The sequence below is a fragment of the Rousettus aegyptiacus genome, unplaced genomic scaffold (assembly GCF_014176215.1).
Source record: "Rousettus aegyptiacus isolate mRouAeg1 unplaced genomic scaffold, mRouAeg1.p scaffold_m13_p_17, whole genome shotgun sequence".
NCBI classification, from domain to species: Eukaryota; Metazoa; Chordata; class Mammalia; order Chiroptera; family Pteropodidae; genus Rousettus; species Rousettus aegyptiacus.
The window spans coordinates 23,562,912-23,582,647 of NW_023416292.1; the positions used below are offsets into that span (position 1 = coordinate 23,562,912).

The window sequence follows — 19,736 nt, forward strand, 5'->3', positions numbered from 1 at the left end:
TTGGGATATTGATTATTTCGAATTAAAGTCACTTAAGAAACAGCAAGTGCAAGGACGGTCTGACTCTCCCTTGTCAGACTCTCCTTCAAAAGTGGCAGATGAATCTTTCCTGTGAAAGGCGCCCTCCCTGCATCAGGAGAGAGAGGGACCTTCTTTCACTGGAGGCAAGGAGCCCAGGACCGAGGAGTCTGTGTAAACAAACCTTGTTACTTCTTCACTAAGCTACTACCCCAAGCCCAAAATTCTTTGTCTTGTCATTCTTCAGAAATTTACTGTTTCTTTTTCTAAAAGGTTTAAAAGCAGTCTGCTTTGTTCACTTTGTGGCATCTCATTTAGACGAGTTTCCATATGTATGAAATTAATTTTTCCCCCCTGTTTATCTCTCTTTGGCCAATATAATTATTAGATCAACCAAAGAACCTAGAAAGGTAAAAGAAAAAAATTCCTCCCTGACAGTTTGTACACACAATACCTGAAGTCAACGTATACGTTTCCCTGTCTACGCTCCCAGGTTCTCCAGTTGGGGCCTCTAAGGTATAGGAGGCGAAGGCAGAAGACAGGAGACAAGCAGAAGTGTGTTAACATGTGCGTCTGCTTGCCTGTGGGACCATTCAGAAATGAGTAGCTCAGAGCAGTGATTAGAACTTGGGCTTGTGTGGACGGCACCCTGAGCAAAGAGCAGTCAAATTCTAGAGAAAGGACTAGACAAAGGAAAAGGACTTTGAGGTTGTGGGAAACTAGTGGGAGCTAAGGGCTAGTTCGCAAGGTTCGTCCTGTAGGTTCTCCTGTGCTTAAGGTCCAGAGCTACCTCTGGCCATTAGCCGCTGTCCTTCTAAGTAGAGAAGAGGAAGGACCTTGATAGATTTATGTCCTGCTCTTAGGCAAGTAGGGGAAGAGCCAGAGCTTCACTCATTCATTCATTTTCAATTACGGTTGACATTCAGTATTTTTTTGGTATTAGTTTCAGGTGTACAGCATAGTGGTTAAACATTTATATGATTTATGAAGCGACCCCCACCCCCGGATAGTCTAGTACCCCCTGGCACTGCACATAGTTACTACAATACTGCTGACTGCATTCCCTATGCCGTACTCCACACCCCCGAGACTGTTTCATACCCAGCGATTCCTGCCTCTGAGCCCCTTCCCCAACCCCCTCCCCTCCAGAGATGGAGAGCTCTTCTTGTATCCACTTCGCAGTTGCCTTCAGGGTAAAATGGTATGCCGAAGCGGCATGTTTTGGGGTGGCGTATTCTCCCGCACTTAATGCCGTCTTTCTCTGTGGAGGGGAGCACCCCGTGCAGCACAGGCCGAAATCCTTAAGGGTATCGGGCTGAGGAGCAGTGTTCATGTTGGGTAAAACCATCACAGATTAAAAAAAAAAAAAAAAAAAAGGTGTGAGAAAGATGGGTCCTCATGAGCCCTGGACGAAAGCGGGTTTCGGCGGGGAACAGCCTTGCGTCTGCCCTCATGGAGGGAGGCGCCGAGGGCGCCGAGGGCGCGCCGCGGGGTCCGGGGTCCGGTCGCCCGGCGGGGCTGCTCAGCGTGGCGGTCGGCGGCGCGGGCCGCTGCGGCCCTCACGCCTGCGAGGGCGGTGCTGCCGGCCCGGATCCGGGGCGCAGAGCGGGCGCAGGGAGGCCGCGTCCCCGGGCAGCGGAGTGGGGGTGCCGCCCGCACACGCAGGCTCCGGGGCGCGAGCCCCCCGCCCCCGCGTCGCCGAGGCGCGCGCATCTGCGCGCAAAGGGGCCTCGGGAAGCTTCGCGCGGCCAAGTCTCCGTCCTGATTCGCGACCCAGCGCTCTGACCCGAAGTGGACGACATACGAAAACGAACTCGGGCCAGCCAAAGGGAACGGAAAATATTTGCTGCTAAAGGGGAACCCGAAGGAGGAAAAGGGCCGGGCCCCCAGGGTGTGGCCTCGAGGCTCGGGCGTCCGGGAAGGCGGGGTGCCCCTGCGCCCCCCCCCCCCGCCCCGCGGCGGGAGCACCCCGGAGCTGCCCGGCTCTGCAGGGCGGAGCCGAACCACGGGTGGGAGAGGGCAGCAAAGGCAGCTGAGTCCCGGGGTGGAAGAAAAGGGAAGAGAGCGGTCTTCGGGGAAAGGCAAAAGAGGAAAAATGGGCCTGAGTCAGGGAACTGGCGCAAAAGCGATTCTTGTGAAAACGGGCGCGTTGCATGCGCTTAACCTTCTTTGCCCTGGGCTTGTCGGGTTTTTCTGCCGCTTCCTCCGCTCCACGGCACGGCCCCCCGCCCCAGCCCCCCGCCCCTCCCCCAGTGTCGGGGCGGGGGGGATGGGACCATCTGGCATGACGGCCCCACGGAGGCTTCTCCACGCTGCTGGGAGGATGAAGAGAATTCTGAATTTTCTTGGGTGTCGGCCCTTGGGACAAAGCAACTGGGCTGGGTAGAGTGAAGGTCAGAACTTTGAAGTAGGTTTGTGAGTGGCTGTGAGCCCGGGTTCCCACCCACTGAAGGCCAACTTTGCAAGTTCACTGGGTCTTTCTCAGTGGCCTTGCTACTTCTCAGGCAACAGCAGCAGCCTTGGGTTGAGGAAATTGTGGCCGGGCAGGCTGTGAGGCAGCTCTCCCATCATGCTCCTGGTGCCTGGCGGCCGCTGAGCCGACCCACAGCACACTCTGTGGGGCCGGGGGCGGACTGGCTCACCCGGCGGCCAGCAGAGATGCTGGGGCAAGCCCTCCCGCTCACACTGCTCCTGCTCCTCGAGGGGCGTCAGGGCCAAGGTAAGGCGTCCCAGTGCGGCCTGGGGTGGGGGCTGACATGAGGCGGGGACTAGCCTCCAGGGAGATCAGAATCCGGAGCCTGGTCACCTGAGGCTGTGAGTCCGAGCAGCTCCTAACCGGTCTGGACAGGCTGGTGGTGGCCTGGGGGGTCCCCGAGAAGGTCTGAGGCCAGGCAGCCTCAGTCAAGGGGCCTCCTTTCTACTGGCTTCAGTTCACCTTTCTGGATGCTGGCGGGAATGTCTTTCCTGCTGGCTCTAGGAGGCACCAAGGAAATATCCTCAAAGTGCATGGGGCTCCCAGCAGAGGCGAGGTGGCTCTGGGCTTGGGTCTCCCCAGGATGCGGGGCTGTTCTGGAGCTCAGGAGCAGGTGGGTCTTCCCCTGTGGCAGAGAGCCGCCCACCCCAGACAAGCCCCCGGCGAGCCCTCGTGTGCACAGCTTCTGGAGGCATCTGTTTCTTTCACTTAGTTTTCCCATCAGGGTCAAGAAGAGATACTATTCAGGAACTCGTTGACTGAGTGGAGAGGGGGTTAGAGTGGGCTCTTTCTGAGGGTTCCTCATTGTCATAGCCAGATTCTTAGGGAGATTTCATCATTTTTAACGGAAGGGAATGTGTATTCAGGACATTTAATCATATTGCAACATCGTATTGTGCAAATTCTAATCGCGGTCAGTCGCCCTCCGGGATGCGCGCCTCTCCCTCCCCTGGGCCGAACCCCAGCCCTGGCCGCGCAGGGCGCTGAGGGGCGCGGTGAATCGGGCGGGCTTCGAGCTTCTGGAGCCGATGACTTCGCGCGATCCGTACGTAGTTACGGCCATGGTTCCTGGGCAACAAGGCACAACATACGTGCGGAAACGTTCTTTGAGCGAATGAATGAATGAATGCTTTTCAAGCATCTCAGAGGCAGATTAGGATGATTTTGCATCAGGCTGACGGACACGTGGAGTGGGACGTGGGCAGCTTGGATGGAGGCGAGGGGCCCCCGAGGGTGGGGCGAGGCGAGGGCACGCAGGCCGACGTGGGTGGGCTCCGCAGGCCGACGTGGGTGGGCTCCGCAGGGCGACGTGGGTGGGCTCCGCAGGGCGCTGTGTCAGCTTCGGGTTCTGCCTGGAGTCGCGCCGCCCCAGCCCGGCGCTTCTGGAATCTCACTGGGCTCTGGCCGTCAGCGCCCAGCGGGATCCCGGCTGCTGCCTTCTGGAGCTGGGGGCCTACCCCTGAGCTGAGAAAACCTCAACATCCTTTTGTCGTCTGGTGGAGGTGCCGCGGCTCTGCCCCTCTTCCTGAGCTCCGGCGCCGCCCCGCCCGGACCTGTGGGTCCAGTGCAGAGGGGGTTGAACTGGCTGTGGCTTCCGAGGCTGCTGCTCGTGCACCCACGCAGAAGCAGGGGACAGGGCCACACCGTCCCCTCGACCATCCCCCACGCAGGTTGCCCGTCTCTTCCTGGGGACACAGGGTTAATCATCCTTCCTGGTCCACCTTCTGCAGAGTCACATCGCCTCCTGCCTTCTTAGCTGCCAGGAGAGGGGCCCAACTGCTCAGCAGTCGTGGGGCTCCTGGGGCTCGCTGCAGCCCGGGGCCCCTGAGGCCTCTCCCCTCTGGCCCGCGCTGCACTCACTCTCAGCCTCCTGCACCTCTCTCAGCACTGAGAACTCGGCCTTCTGGGGCAGGCCCTGAGTGGTCTTATGTCAGCCACAGCGCTGGGTGCATAATCCCTCGCCCCCTTGCCTTTCCACTTTATGGGTCGCACAGCCTCGCCTTGGCCTCCAGTCCCTTCCAGCTCTGCGCCACAGTGGCCCTCTCCAGCCCGCCCCCCCCGCCCGGCTCAGCCCCGCCCCGCCCCGCCCCGCATGCTGGACCTCTCTGGCAACAGAGCAGCAGAGTCCAGCTCTTCTCATTCCCCAGGGAGGAGCTTCCAAACCTTCACCTCGGCCAGGTCCTGCCGCTCCGTGGCATCCTCTGTCGGCCCACTCTCTCCTCCAGAAAAGGAGACAGCGAGGAGGCGCCCACTTCCCGAGGACCCCCCTCTGCTCACCTTCCCTGGGCCCCGCTTCCCCCCACCACTTCTGCTGGGCTGTCCAGGACCTGCTCGGCGCACGAGGCCCTCTCGGGTCGATCTGCTGCTGTCCCTTTCCTGCTGGCTTCCCGCTCCCGGTTCATTTTCCTCACATTTAAAAAACTATTTGGAAAGCACTGGGTTTGCCCCTCCTGAGTCTTTCTGCCCCATGTGCCTCCTTCGCTGCTCTAGCAGGGCATCCGAGGCTGTCTACGAGCCAGTGAGAAAAGGTTCCAACAGAGCAGGTGGAACCATGCGATGCCTCCTTAGGCCTCGGCCGGAACTGGGTTGATTAGAAGGCCGGCCTAGTGACGGGGCGCGCCCGTCGGAATCTCAGGAGAAGCACGAAGGGCGCCGTGACTGGAGTGGCCCCGCTCCACCCCTCACACTGGTTCTCTGCCGGAGTTCTCAGACTTACATTTCACGTCCTTGAACATAGCAAACGCAGTGTTTTAGAGTCTATGGTTAACACCTGTTGTTCAGATGCCCATTAGGTCTGTTTCTATGGCTTATTTTTCCTTTTTGGGCCTGTTTCCTTCTGTTATGCCAGTTTATTTTCTTGTTTCATTTTGAATGTCATGTATGAAAAATTTTAGAAACAATTTAATACTCTGGTCGATGTTATTTTCCTCCAGGAATAATTTATATTTGCCTCCAGTGGGCAGCCAGGTTAGAAGTACTAGAGATTCTAGATCACTTTCGTTCAATTCTGTGTTGACATGGTTCAAAATTTGGCCTGTTTCCGTGAGAGCCGGTCTGTTTCCGGCTCACTCTTAGCCTCAGTGTGAGCCCTTCAGGGCACCCGGCCCCAAGCCTGGTGGACCCAGGACGCAGTTCTCTGCCCCAGGGCCTTGAGTCTGTTCAGCTCTGCGAAGCTTCTCAGCTGCCTTTTATGGACTGGGAAGATGCCTCCAGGGAACAGCAATGGAAAATGCGGCTCTCACCTCTCTGAGTCCCCTTCCTTCAGTTCTTGGCCCCGAACATTTCACTGTTTCGTTAGTTCTCTGATGCCTTCCACAACATGTTTTAACATTTTCCCCATTTTTTCCTCGATATTACCAGTGGGAGTGTTTGTTAGTATGTCTTAGTCTGGTCTTCTGTGATCAGAATTGAAATTCCTTATCTGATTACCCATCTCAGCCACTGAGTGTGTGCTGCAGAGTAAAAACAGGGTTTGGTCCCAGATCACAGTTTCTCTGGAGTCAGGAGCCGTGTCTTACGCGCGAGGAGGCCCTGGCTCTTCAGGGCTCTGGTCAGTGTGGCATCTCAGGAAAGACTGAATAAGTAACATCGACCGTGTATGTCCTTTCTATAGGTTTAGTAAGTATTTTTCCGTTAACTTTGGTCAGCACCTGGTGGGCCTCCTTTCCTCACATGCAGCGCGAAGGCCATGGGGAAAGAGACAGCGGGCTGCACGGCACGGCCCCTGCTTTTGGGCTCAGCATAAGCAGATCCAATTCAAGTCATGGGATGTGAACAGGAAAATGTGTTTTGCTCTCAGGGGTGTCACGATCAAAGAAACATTCCCTACCAAGCACACAGTAATTACAGGTCTCCAAGCCCTGTAATTACGTGGTGTCCCGAGGAGAGGCCAGGCGGAAGGCGTGGCTGAGGACCTGTGCGTGTAACGCACGCGGACACCCAGAGCTCCTCCCTTTGGCCACTCTCTGCTCAGGACCCTCCATTCTCACAGGTCTGCGTGTGGCCACCCCCTTCCCCTGTCCTCTCTGCCCGATTCTCCTCGGCCCTGCCCAACCCATCCCGGCACTTTTTATCCCCTGCGTCCACTGGCCACATAGTTTCCCACCAAAACCGGCCAGAGCAGCACCCGCTTGTCTTCCCTGCCTGCGCGGGGCGGCTGTCGGGCGGGCGGGCACACGCAGCCCCCGGCCCCAGAGAGGAAGGCGCTGCGGTGCAGTCTCCTCTTTGCCTTTCTAATTCTTCTCTAGGGAGCAATCCTCAGCAACGAAAAATTTGGCAACATCGATGAATAATGACTATTATTTGATGCTCTAAGTCCTACGACAGCTCTCTGGAAGGACAGAGGAGGAGCCTTCAGCCCCAAGAGTTAGTCCCACTGGGCCTGACCGCTCAGAGCATCCAGCAGTCGCCGCTGGCTCAGGGCTGTGGGGAGGGAATCCCATCGGATGCAATGCTGACTCATAACACGGTGGTTAAGAGTTCACCCTCTGAAGCCAAAACTGACTGGATTTCAAGCTCGCCTTTCTCGCTGTGCAGCTCGGGGTAGTTGCTTTTAAGCTCTCTCTATTTTCTCACCTGTAAAATGGGATAAGAATCTCACCGCGTCACTGTGAAATGAAACAGCCAAAACGTGTAAAGAGTTTAAGGCATGCCTGTTCCAGAGGAAGTACTCAAGAGAGAGTAGCTGCTCTCAGGGGTTCGTGGTCCCTTCCGGGCTTCTGCAGAGGGGGCAGGTGGGGATGTGCCCCTCCCTCCCGGCTTAGGGGAAGCCACAGCAGACGGCCGGCGGCGCTCAGCCTGGTGCCCGTCCCGCTGCCTCCAGCCTGGTGTCTCCTCCCCAGCATCTCCAGACTCTGCTGACCGTGTGGCTGGACTGTCAGGAGCACCCGTCAGGTTACAGCCGCCCAGCGCACTGACGAGGGTGGACTCCTTGGAATGGAAGGTACAGCTGCATACGGAGCTGGAATGTCGCGTGATTCTCACCTGGAAGAATACTTCTGGTAGTTCTGTCACTTGGGTTTCTAACCGTTTCAACGATAGACTCAGTTTCATGAATGACAGCTTAAGTCTCCTCATCAACGCCACTCAGCAGCAGGACAGTGGCCTCTACCTCCTGGAGGTCACCAGAGAGGATGGGAGTGTTCAGAAACACAGGTTCCAGATTTCTGTGTTTGGTGAGTGCCCGCGGTGGCTCCCCCGCTGTCCCCCCTCAGGGCTTGCGTTCCCAGCGCCTTCCTGACCAGCATCTCTGCCCCAGATCCCGTGGAGAAGCCCCGCCTGCTGGAGCAGTGGAAAGCCCTGGACGGCAGGAGGTGCCAGGTGACCCTGTCCTGCTCGGTCGCCAGAGGCGGCGACGTGAGCTACGCCTGGTATAGAGGGAGCGAGTTGATCCAGACGCCGAGGAACCTCAGCGAGCTGGAAGAGCAGGTCGGCTTCGGAGACCTGCACAGCTACACCTGCAATGTCAGCAACCCTGTCAGCTGGGCGGCCCGGACGCTCGAGCTCGCCCAGGCCTGTCACGGTAGGCAGAGCGCTGCGGCCGCTCGGGCTGGAGGTGTTAGCCCCGCCACCGGGCTCACGCGCCAGAGAGACCTGGGGATGAGGTCGCCTGCGGCCGCCCCCAGGGGCCTGGCACTTAGGCACACAGCGCCTGTAAAGCTAGGCCCATCTTAGTCTGGGAGGAATTTTTTCCCATTGAGAGTCTCCTTCTGGGAGGCGGTGGCTCTGCAGGCTGGCGAGTCACAGCCCTGCTGCTGGTCGCCCTTACTTCCTCTGAGAGACGGATGGAGACCCGCCCCCTCACCTGCAGCGACCCCTCGGCCCTCCAGAGGGAGGTGGCGCCCTGGGTCACGGGGCATCAGGGTGGTCACAGGGGAACCCGGGAGAGTACCACCTATGCGTTTCCTGAGAGTGACGCTGAGTCATTTGCATCTCTTTATCAGATGCACTAAGACTCCCTGTGCTGTGGGCACGGGCATCACAGCCCCTGCCCGTAGGGTTTGCAGCCATGCGGGGGCGGCAAGCTAGGCACTCGGGGGCATGGGCCATGCACAAGCCACGGCCGTGTGGAGGGGCACGGACACGTCGGTCAGCCCCAGCTTTGTCATGTGCGAGCTGTGCGCGCTCGGGCAGGCTCACAAACCTCTCTGGGCCTCAGTTTTCCTCTTGGGAAAATGGGAATGATCATCGAAAACACCTGCCCGAGTCACTGTTCCAGATCGAATGAGGTGGCATTCATAAGGAGCCGCGGCCAGCCTCTGGACACTCGCCTCCTGTCCCTTCCCCCCTCGTTAACTGCTTGTGCGAGGCAGAGCGGAGGAGGCAGGAACACCGGCCTGGCACACAGTAGGCGTGCCAGAGACGTTTGCCGTGCTAAAAACAAACGGACGGATCGACGTGACGTTTACTGTGCCAGATGCTTTACTTTGGTTGGATCGGAAATTAATCCCCATATGTAGATAATACCGTCTCCTCCTCACGAGCGAGAAAGCAGGGGCTCAGAGAGGCTCGGCGGGCGCAGAGTTAGAATCTGCGCCCAGCCCGTCAGATACGAACTCTCTTAGTGTCACTCGGGGGAGGTCGTCCAGTTGGGCAGGGAGACCACCTTGAGGGCAACCTCACAGGGGGGAGGAGACCGGCCACCCCGGGGAGGAGCGTGGGCTTTGAGGCCGGCCCTGCGGCAGGCTGGAGGGGACAGAGAGAGAGGGCTGAGCCCTCAGCCTCGTGCCTTCCGTATCTCCCAGAAGTCGACTCTCTTTCCATTTTGGTGATCGTTTTGCTTCTCATACTCACCCTGACGCTCGGCAGCCTCACTGGCTTGTGTGTGTGGAGGAGGAGGAGGAAGCGGTCAGGTGAGTCGAGGGCCCCAGGGTGCTGCCGCCCGACTGGGCAGCGTGTGTCTGGGCGAGCAGCACCCGCTTTTCCTTGGGAGCTTTGGGACCTGTGGGTGCCCGGGCCAGCAGTGGGTGCTGGGCCTCCCCCCTGGTCGTGCCTTCTGGGGCGGCCCCTGCCTGCTCCCAGCCCATCCCTGCATGCGGGTTCAGGTGCAGGGGCAGGTGGGGAGATGGCAGTGGAGCAGCTGTGTCGGGGTGGGTGCTGCCCTTGAGGACCTGGGAAAGAGCACGAACGCACTTGCTTTCTAGAATGTTCTCAAGGTCTGGGCCACCAGGGGTGAAGGCGGGGCTGCCGCAAGCAGACGCCTGGCTGGGCAGGGCACCCTCTGGAGGGCTCTGCAGCTCCGTCCCGTGCTTTTCTCCTCACAGAGCCCGGCCCAAAGGAGCTTCTGACAATTTATGAAGAAATTAACAGCTTGCCAACCAGGAGAAATAAAGTACGGCATCCCGTGGGCGGGGGTCGCTCTCAGCTAGTCTGAAAGCGCTTTCGGGAGGACAGCCATTCGGAGCCGAGGGACAAAGAGAACCAGACGATTGTCCTCTCAAGGGGATCCTCAGCCTTCCCCGTCTGTCCTTTGTCCCTCAGCGCCCTGGCTCTGGCCATGGAGGAGGGAGAGAGGAAGAAGGGAGGCACAGGAGCGTCTGGTGCAGGACGGCGCCTGCCGAGGGGGGCGGGGACGCGGGACCCGCAGCCGAGGGCGGAGTGCCGCTCCTGCCGCCCCAGATGGCACCTTCGTGCCCTCATTTCTTTCCAGTCTCACCAGCTGGTCTAAGCCCCGGGACGAGTTCAACCTTCTTGTGTTTCGTATCTGACCACAAATTCTCGTGCCCTTGCAAGTCTGAGTTAACTTTTCTCGGTCCTTAATCGCTGCCAAGGCTGGTGAGGGTGCCTGACCTGCCAAAGCCGACAGTGTGCAGCCGGCTCAGTGGCCCATGTCCACGCCATGCTGGGGGGAAGAGGCCCGAGGATGGCTGGGGCGCCGGAGAGAGCACCCGGATTCGCACAAAGGCTCTGAGGCGGAGCCGGCATCTCCGGGAACTCCGCCAGGCGGTCTCTGCCGGCAGGGGCCGGTCCCCTGTCGCGCCGCGGTGGAGCAGAGCAGGACCCCGCAGAGGGGCTGCAGGGTGACCTCACTGCTCTTCTCTAAGTAGGGCAGGATGAGATGACTGGCCTAGAGCAAGGCAGGGCCTCACTGCACTGCCAGGTGTGAAGGGAGGTGGGGGAGGAAGGTCTCTCTTCCTCCCCGTACCCCTGGGTGGCCTGAGGGCAGGGCAGGAAGTCCTTGCAGTGGGGGGCCCTGTGAGGCAGCGGCTTTCCTCCAGTCAGGGCTTCCGCCCTGTGTCCCCCTCAACAGGGGAGCAGTGGGCTGTGGGTGACAACAGGAAAATTGTCTCTTCTGTCAGTGCCGGACTCTGGTACAAATCCATAAAAGCGAATGTATCTACCTACAGCCACTGATGGCCAAAAAATAGACCCCTCCTTGCCCACGAAGATTACACTAAAGTAGGAAAACGAAGGAGAGTGTAGGGGAAAACAACCACTTCGCGTGGACACACCTGCTGGAGGTTCAGGCCCGCTCCTCCCTCCTCGGCCCGGCCCGGCCGTCCGTCCGTCCGTCTCCAGGGCTCTGTGCCAAGGCCTCAGCTGCAGGCTTCGTGCGCCCTGGCCGGGGGCCAGGCTCGGACGTGCTGCGGTCACTTCACTCAGGTCTGAGCAGAAGGGAAAGACAGCGAACTCCCGCCCCTTGCCCGATGCCCAGGACTCCAGCCTCCCGGGACAGCTGGCGTCCCCGCTCCTCTGGGAGTGGCTGGCCCACTGGCTTCCTGCCGGAACCCGTCCTGGCCGCGGAGGCTCGGCGGGGAAGAGCATGCTGCTGCCAGCCCCAGTCTCCTGCTGGGCAGGACTGAGAGGAGGCGCACGCGGCCTCTGGCCTTGGGTCCAGGGCTTCACCCCGGCTGCCCAGGGGCTGGCCTGAGGCAAGGGCCAGCTGACCACCACGGCCGGACCTAGATCGGAGGCTTAAAACAGTTACAGCCTCTGACTTTCAGAGCCGCGATATGTCCCAGATCACAGCCCTACTCTGAGCTCAGTGCCATTCGCAGTGGACATTTAGTCAAGAAGTCGGCAAAGCCAAGTTTCTAAGCTGCCAAAGTAAACCAAGCGGCAGGAGCACCCCACGCCCGGCGGGGTCGCCGGCTGCAGCCGCGTCACCCCCGTGCCCCTGACAGCAGCCCCTGCACTGTGAGCAGCTCGTCCCCTGTCTCCTCGTGCTGGGGTGACGACGAGCACCTCCCTCGGGCTGTCCGTCCCCGCCGGCCGTCAGCACGTGCCCCGCCCTGTTTGTTGTGCAGGAGCAGGAGCACACTTCCCCTGGAGAAGAGAGAACCATCTACTCCACCATCCAGGCCCAGGTATCACTCTGGCTTCCCTAGCCCAGCCCAAGGCTGTCTGCGGTGGGGGAGGAAGGTCCCGCCTCCCCACCCCCAAACTCACACCCTGGAGGGCGGGCGAGGCTGTGCTGCCCTTGAGCCCCAGAGGGTGGTCAGCTTCAGCTGGGTGTCCTGCTGGAGCTGGACAGTGGGGCGGGCAGGCTCTCCCTCCTGCAGTGGGTGAGGCCCGGAGGAGAAGCTGGGAGAAGGAAGCTCGTCCCTGACCAGCCCTGGTGTTCCCGCCCTGCGGCTTCCAGCAGCCGGTGTGGAACTGTGGCCCCAGCCCTTACGCGGGTTTCAGGAAAGAATAATCGGTGCTGTTCTCTTTTATTAGGACTTAACAATAAGGTTTATGAAGTACCTACCATGCTCATTTTTAAAAAGAGATCTTAATTAGCAGCCTCAGGAAGTGGGTCTGAGACAAACCTCATTTGCTAAATGAGGAAACATTCGGAGGTTAATGGGCCCAAGGCCACGCAGCTGGGGGGTGGCCAACCCCAGCGTCCATGGCGCCTACGCACCCATGTCCACCACGCCGCGGGACGGACACTTACCCATAGCCTGGAGAAGCAGCTTCTAATATTGGCAGCAAAGATGACATTATTGATAACCCAGGCTGGGCATCTCTTGCTAGACAAGCTTTCTGGTGGCCGATGATAATACGTTTTTGATAAAAATGGCCTTTTTTAATTTTAAGAATTGAGACCTGAAGCAGCACTTCTTCAGCTTGGGGGCCTAGCTGCAGGACAAAGGAAATCCTTGGGGGGCGGGGGCGAGCGCCCGGTTCGGCACCTCCCGGCCGGTGCGGGCTCCGTCCGGTCTGGGCAGGGCGGGGGCGGCGCGGCCTCCCCGGGGCTGTGCGCGCTCTGTGCTTCCGAAATGAATTTCCTTCTCTTCTCGTTAGTCTGCTGCTTCCACGTCACGGAAAACTGAAAACACGTTGTACTCGGTCGTGCAGCCGTCACGCCCGGCGAGTCTCCGCCTCCAGGGGGCGCCGCCGAAACAGGCGAGTGTTATGCGGGTGCGTTTCGGGGCCCGGGCGCAAACGCGGGGCGCGTGCACCTCGCAGCCGGGGGCCTTGCGCTGTGTGCATCTGAGCAGTTTGTGTCAAGTGATTGTAGTTAAATGTGAACGGGCCAAGTAGAAAATGCCTGCTAGTTCTGTGTGTAGAAGAAGAACAGCTCGGAGACTAAGAGGAGAGTGGACTGGAGGCGGCCCCAGGAACCCAGACAGAGGAAGTACCCAGTGCGGAGCGACGCGGGGGCCCCCGGGCGCCTGCTGCGGCTGCGCGAGGCGGGAGGTGTCCAGGGCTGGGCGCCGAGAGACGCCGGCGCCTCTCCCGGGGCCAGACGCGGGCTCTGGCCGGTCGCCGGACGCTCGAGGCCTGCGCCCCGAGGCGCACCCGGGGGTCCCCTCGAATCCTGCCCCAGGCCGAGCGGCTGAGTACGCCGCGCTCGCGTGCGCCTGGAGCCACGGGGTCGTGGGCCCTGGTGTCCGTGGCCTTTTCACCTCGAGTGGGAAGAATAATATTCCCGAGGCTAAAGCCACAGTTTAGATCCGTAACCCCAGCGTGGCAGTGTGGGAAGTGGGCGTCGGCCACGCCGTGGAAGCCTGAGAACAAGCGCGTCGGGGGTCAGGTGTTTGGGTCAAACGGGCAAGAGGCTTAGGACAGATTTTCAGTTTTCGTTCACCCTCTTTCCGATAAGCCATTCAATCACCTTGGATTCTGCCAAAGAGATACCTATATGTGAATTACATGCCACACGGCATACAGATGGTCACCATGGCCACCTGCTTTGGCGTTACATTCTGAAGACTCTGCTGAATGCGCCTCTGTATTCCATAATTTCCAGCACTCAGATTGTCCAGGGTGTGCCAGGACTGTGTACCAGGGGGTTGTGTGTTGAAGAGATGCATGGATTGAAGCAGATTTGTGTTAGGTTTGTCTGAGGGGTGTGTGGCTGTGGGATGCTGAGCTCGGACTGGTTCAGAAACGTCTTATCACAGGCAAGTCTGTTATGCCTTCTCTGGAACACTAAAACCAAGACTGCCTGGGGACAGGAGAGCCCATCGCTTCAGAGACTTTTTGGCACTGAGTCTCTTTGGGGACCCCTCACGTTCATGCGGAGCAAGGCATTTCTCGATTTGGAGTTAAGCGCTCTTTACCCTCTGACTTTCCAGTCTGGATCCAGGAAGAGAAGCCACAGCCCTGCTCTTGGCATGACCATCTATGCAGAGGTGAGGCCTGGTCCTTCTTCCGGTGGGTGTGGCATGCAGAGGTGAGGCCTGGGCGCTCCTTCCGGTGGACGTGGCATGCCCGGCAGCCTCAACTCTGTGCACCTGTGAAGGAGGCGTTCCTGGCGCCTCAGGCTTGCAGGAACTTCAGGGATCTAACCCAGATCTTCATTTCAGAGGTGAAAACCCTGAGGTCCATGGATAGTAAGGGGCTAACCGAGGTCATGTCATGTGTTGGGGTTTGGCTCTCATTGGGTAGCTTGAGTTTTGAGTTAGGGCCGTCTCCAGGCGAATTCCCTAGCTTTGGGCCACGTGCTAGAAACCTCTCCCTTCCAAGTGTATGGGGGGAGGACTGTGCATGTGGGGGGGGGGATCAGAGCAGGGGGCAAAAGTGAATCTCAATGATTTTCTAAAGTTAGCAAGTAATTGGGAGTCATTCCAGGGCACAGGTGGTCTTAAGCTGCCGCTGGGGCGGACGCTGCACAGAGGCGGCGCTGAGCCTGGTGGTCACATTGGGTTCCCATCAGACCATGTAGCGAGTGGACAGATCGAGGGTCTACTGTGTGTGCGGGAGCCCCCCGGAGGCTTCCTGTGCATCGTCTCATTTCACCCCACAGCATGTTATGACGGAGGTGTGGTCATACCTCCCATTTGTACCCAGAGACATCGAGGCAAAGAGGGCATCCCGCACATCACCCCCCAGCCCAACGCTGTGCCCGGGCTCCCATCTGCCATCCAGCGAAGACGCTGCATGGTTGCAGGGAGACAGAGGGCGGGGCCTGCTGGGGTTCTTGGCACTTCCGCTGTAGCCCCACGTTAAAGCCCCCTGGGCAGTCCAGGGGTGTAGAGGACACTTTGGGCCAGGACAGTCTGAGGGGTCGTGGAGAAGCGTGGAGTGGTTAAGAGGCACTTGCGCTGTAGGCGGCAGAACTGCGTTCAAGCCCCTCCGTTACTTTATCCATGAAGTTGTTGGCCACGAGTGACCTGTCTCCTCACTCTGAGCTTTATTTTCTCAGTATGTAAAATGAGATCATAATTCGTGCCCCGCAGGGTTGTGATGGGAACGTCCTCGCGGAAGGGCCTGAAGTCCTTTTCTTCCGCAGGTTGGAAAGCGACGACCGGAAGCCCAGAACCCTGCCCGACTGAGCCGCAAGGAGCTGGAGGGGTTTAGGGTGTACCCTGAGCCGCTGCAGCTCTCTCCGCTCAGACCCGCCTCTGATTTGGGGAATCTGCAGTGATGACGCCGCATGACTTCTTACAGAACGGGTCCTGGTCTGGAGAGGATGTGGGGTTTTGTTCATGGACTGTATTTTGCTTTGAAAATGATTTGTAACAGCTGTTATAAGAGCAAAAGTGTTAGATACTCTCCCTCAATGTTAAAAGCAGACGAGACTGTGCGGAGAGGTTGGCAGTTAACAAAAGACCACACAGCAAGTCCAGATACTGGTGATCCTTCGAGTTCTATGTAAATATGGGGTGTTTATTATCACCAAGGTTCCCCTCTCCTGGTTTCCTAAGCTATTGCTTGTCTCCCCTCCTCCCTAATGTAGGATGATCCTCCCTTTGCCCAGGCCCACCTTTCATTCAAAGAGGAAGGAAAGATAGCAGAGACTCAGAGGAAGAGAAATAGCCCCTCTGTGAGGCCAAGGGGACCAGACCTGGGCTTCACTCAGATACGGAGAGAAAACTCCCCCACCATGTATGACACCTTGACCTCTGGCCAACTGATCACGGGGGCTGGGCATGAGTGGGAGCAGATGGTGCAAAGCGAGCCCATCTCTGAGTGGAGAAGTCACTGAGACAACATGGGTCCTGCCAGGGGGACCAGCGGCTGTCTCTGAGGAGGGAACTGGGCTATTTTTCTTACCACATACTTTTTTGGTACTGTCTGGTTTCTATAAATCATATGTGTATATTATTCTTTTGATATATTTTTCAAGTTCTTAAAATGCCTCTTCCATATACATTTTCCATATTTACCCCTGAAGAACATGCCTCCTTATCATCATGTCTGGGTGAAGAGCAGCCGCAGTATCTTTCCTCCCACCCAGACTGTGGCCTCAGCCCTGCCCCCACCTGTGAGTCGCACTGCCCTTGACTTACGTTCATGACACCCTGGTGCACGTGGGTGTTACACGCACCTTGCAGATGACACACCCTGTCCTGGAATTTGTTCTTTCTACTCAGCGCATAGCGCTCATTTCGTATCAGCACACACTGTTAGTCTTTCCTCTCTTTACAAAGGCATCAGGGTTTGCCATTCCATGGATATACCATCATGTATTTAATCACATTCCCACAAAATGGACATTTTGGTTATTTCCAGCCCTCTGTTTTTTTTAAAAAACTACAGCCAACATGATTTTGCATAGATCTTTGTGTCTGTGACTGAGAATGCCGGTTGGATCCACTTTGGCAGATGTTTATAAGATGGCGGGAAGTCTTCGACTGGCCTAGGCAGAATTGTGACGTAGCATGTCTGAGATGAGAGGGGGAAATAGTCTAGCGTGCGAGGAGGCAAATGCAGCAAGGACATCTTGAAGTCCAGAGGCTTGGCTACTGAGGGCTGTTTCCATAGGCTCAGATTTTTTTTTTTTGGACATTTTTCTATCTTCATGTAATTTTTTTTATCTTACTGATATTTCCTTACTTTTGGATCCTTCGAGATTATCTTGTCTCTATCGATGTAAGAACGTGGAAACCTGCAGAGAATTTTCATAAAAATTTATTTGAGCAAAAGAGAAGATAGACCTGGAGGCAAGATCTCAACAGACTGAGTGCTCATCGCATGTTGGGCAGGAGCTGACGTCACCACCCCAGTGAACCCTCACAGCCCCCTGACAGGGAGCCGTTGTCTCCATCTGCCAGATGAGGAGGCCAAGTTTCCATTTCTTTGCCTGAAGTCACACAGCAGTAGGTGGTGGGGCCAGGAGTCAGCTCGGTGCCTGTCTAGGGCTCAGGTACTCCCCCACAAGGAAACTGCCACCCTCAACTGCATTCTGAGCAGCCTGGAAGCTGTTGTCAGTTGAGACCTTAGAGGAAGGGCACATGAGCAAAAGCCAGCCAGTGCTCTAGACTGAAAAAAGAAAAGATTTTAAAAGTCCAGAAGACAGCAGCGAGTGGAGGTGGGGAAGTTGTTCTTATAGGAATCTGGTGCTGGTTGCACTCCGGTGAGAGCTCGGGCCACCTTCTCCCACGTCATCTGTCCCCATTCCCAGCTGCCTGTCCAAGTCCCACTACAAAAACCAGCTTGGGTGAGTACATGGCAAGCGGGACCATTAGGTATGTGCAGATTTTCCTCAAAGAGAATGACCAAGATTCAACCCAAAGCTGCAAGTGCTATTTGGATTACTCTAGTTTTCCAGGATCCTGTATTAGGTTAGGATCCTGGACTCAGAACTGTGATAGAATCAGTCTTTAATCTAAACACGTGTAAAGTGGAGATAATACATTTCCTGCCTCGTTTGGCGAATGCAAGAAGTAGGTTAGATGAGGCATGGGAAGAGCCTAAAACAGGATTTATTTCTTAGTGAGCTTAATACCAAGAATCTAGAACTTTATTTGAATAAGTGGGCAGAGTCCTTAAGGCAGGGAAACGCTCTTCTCTGCTGCCATCTCGTGTGCATTTTTAGAATAACAAAAGTGAACGTAACATGAAAAGCTATTCTCTGTTGCCATTGGTGTGCATTTTGGGAATAGCACCAGAGTTTGGGTCATGAAATGCGCTTTGTTGCCCTCTGCTTCCATCTGGTGTGCATTTTGGGAATAGCACCAGAGTCTAGGTAATGAAATGTGATTTGTCATCCTCTGCTGCCATCTGGTGTGCATTTTGGGAATAACACTTGAATATAGGTCATTAAGTATAGATCATTATGAATATTTATTCTCTGCTGCCATCTGTTGGGCAATTTGGGAATAACGTGTTGCTCACAGGAATCTGGTGCTGGTTGTACTCCGGATTGTTCATTTTGAAAATAACACCCAGAGCATGTCATTATGAAAAGTTTTTCTCTGCTGCCATCTTGTTGGTATTTTGAAAATAACACCCAAGTGTATGTCATCATTAAAATTGATTTCCTGCTGCCATCTGGTGGATATTTTGGAAATAAACCTGGTGTAGGTCACGGTAAATATTATCTGCCTTCATCTATTGTGCATCTTGAGAATAACACGAATGTAATAAAATTTATTTTTGCTGCCATCTGGTGGGTATTTGAGGAATAGCACTACAGTGTACATCAGAAAAACTTGTTTCTGCTGCCATATTTAGTGTGTATTAAAAAAAAACACCTTAAAGTATGTCGCTAAGAAAATTTTCTCTGCTGCTATTTAATGTGAATCTTGGGAATAACATCGAAGAGCATGTCATGAAAACTTATCCTCTGCTGCCATCTCGTGGACATTTTGAAAATAACACCCTACCATAAATCATCCTCAAAATTTATTTAACAATGCCACCTGGTGGGCATTTGGAATAACCCCTCAGTGTATTTTTGCCGCTATCTGGTGTGCATTTTGAAAATAACAGTCAAAGGCCTGTTCTTATGAAAAGTTTTTCACTGTCTCTATTTCATGTGTGTCTTTGAGTAAAACACAGGAGCACATGTCATGAAAGTTATTCTCTGCTGCCATCTGGTGGGCATTTTGGGAATAACACTAGAGTGTAGGTAGTCATGAATATTTTTCTGCCCTCATCCCATATGCATGTTAGGAATGATAGCAGAATGTATGCAATAAAGATTTTCTTGTTGCTATCCGGTAGGCGTTTCAGGAATAACACCACAATGTAGGTCATAAAATGTTATTTCTGCAACTATCTCACGTTCATTCTGGAAATAACACCCTAGGGAATGTTATGAAAACTTTTGGCTGCTGCTATTTCATGTGCATCTTGGTAAACACAGGAGAGAGTCATGAAAAGTGTTCTCTGCTGCCATCTCATAGGTATTTTCAAAATAACACATAAGTGCATATCATAAAATTTATTCAATGCTGCCATCTGGTGAGCTTTTTGAAGATGACACCTAAGTGTAGCTCATCATAAATATTTATTTTCAGCTGCTCCCTGCTGTGAATTTTGGGAATAAAATCTGAGTGTAGTTTAGATACAAATTTGTTTTCTGCACCCATCTTGTGTGCATCTTGACAATTACACCAGATTGTAAGAAAAAGTTATTCTCCGCTGCCATCTAGTAAGCATGTTAGGAATAACACCAGGGTTTTGTCGTCAGGAATATTCAATCTCTGCTGCCATTTGGTGAGCATTTTGGGAATAATATCAGAGCATAAGTAATAAAAAATTTACTCTCTGCCGCCATCTGGTGTGCACTTAGGAAATAACAGTAGACAGTAACTAACCAAAAGTTATTTTTTGCTGTCTGCTGTTGGGCACTTAAGGATTTAACGGCCATTGTTGCCATGAATATTTATCATTTGCTGCCATCCTGTGGGGATTTTGGGAATAACAACACAGGGCATAGCATGAAAACTCAGTTATGGTGCATCTTGTGTGCACGTATAAAATAACACCCAAGGGCATACCGTTATGAAGTTTTTCTCTGCTCCCATTTTGTATGAATCCTGAAGATAATACAGGAATGCAGGTCATGAAAATGTCCCTCTGCTACTGTCTCATGTGCATTTAAAAATAACACCCAAGGGCCTTTCGTTTTGATATTTTTCTTTGC

The 19,736-nt window shown here is 55.4% G+C and overlaps 2 protein-coding genes across 4 annotated transcripts; both read left to right on the plus strand.

Annotated features, from left to right (window-relative positions):
* The first annotated feature begins 1,729 nt into the window (after window positions 1–1,729).
* CD244 (CD244 molecule) lies at window positions 1,730–18,336 on the plus strand. Of its 3 annotated transcripts, none has more exons than XM_016134031.2 (9): window positions 1,730–2,737; window positions 7,333–7,665; window positions 7,749–8,012; window positions 9,235–9,342; window positions 9,754–9,821; window positions 11,737–11,796; window positions 12,719–12,835; window positions 13,996–14,052; window positions 15,153–18,336. In XM_016134031.2, the coding sequence occupies exons 1-9, from the start codon at window positions 2,677–2,679 to the stop codon at window positions 15,285–15,287; spliced, it is 1,203 nt and encodes a 400-aa protein (XP_015989517.2). In that variant the 5' UTR covers window positions 1,730–2,676; the 3' UTR covers window positions 15,288–18,336. The 3 variants fall into 3 exon arrangements, with proteins under 3 accessions (XP_015989517.2, XP_015989520.2, XP_015989518.2); XM_016134032.2 differs by having other exon boundaries at window positions 1,733–2,737; window positions 12,719–12,820; XM_016134034.2 differs by lacking the exon at window positions 13,996–14,052 and having other exon boundaries at window positions 1,731–2,737; window positions 12,719–12,820.
* On the plus strand, window positions 2,746–7,292 carry LOC107504661 (leucine-rich repeat extensin-like protein 5). Its single transcript, XM_016134035.2, has 2 exons — window positions 2,746–6,482; window positions 6,739–7,292. The coding sequence occupies exon 1, from the start codon at window positions 3,614–3,616 to the stop codon at window positions 4,943–4,945; it is 1,332 nt and encodes a 443-aa protein (XP_015989521.2). The 5' UTR covers window positions 2,746–3,613; the 3' UTR covers window positions 4,946–6,482; window positions 6,739–7,292.
* Window positions 18,337–19,736: the final 1,400 nt, after the last annotated feature.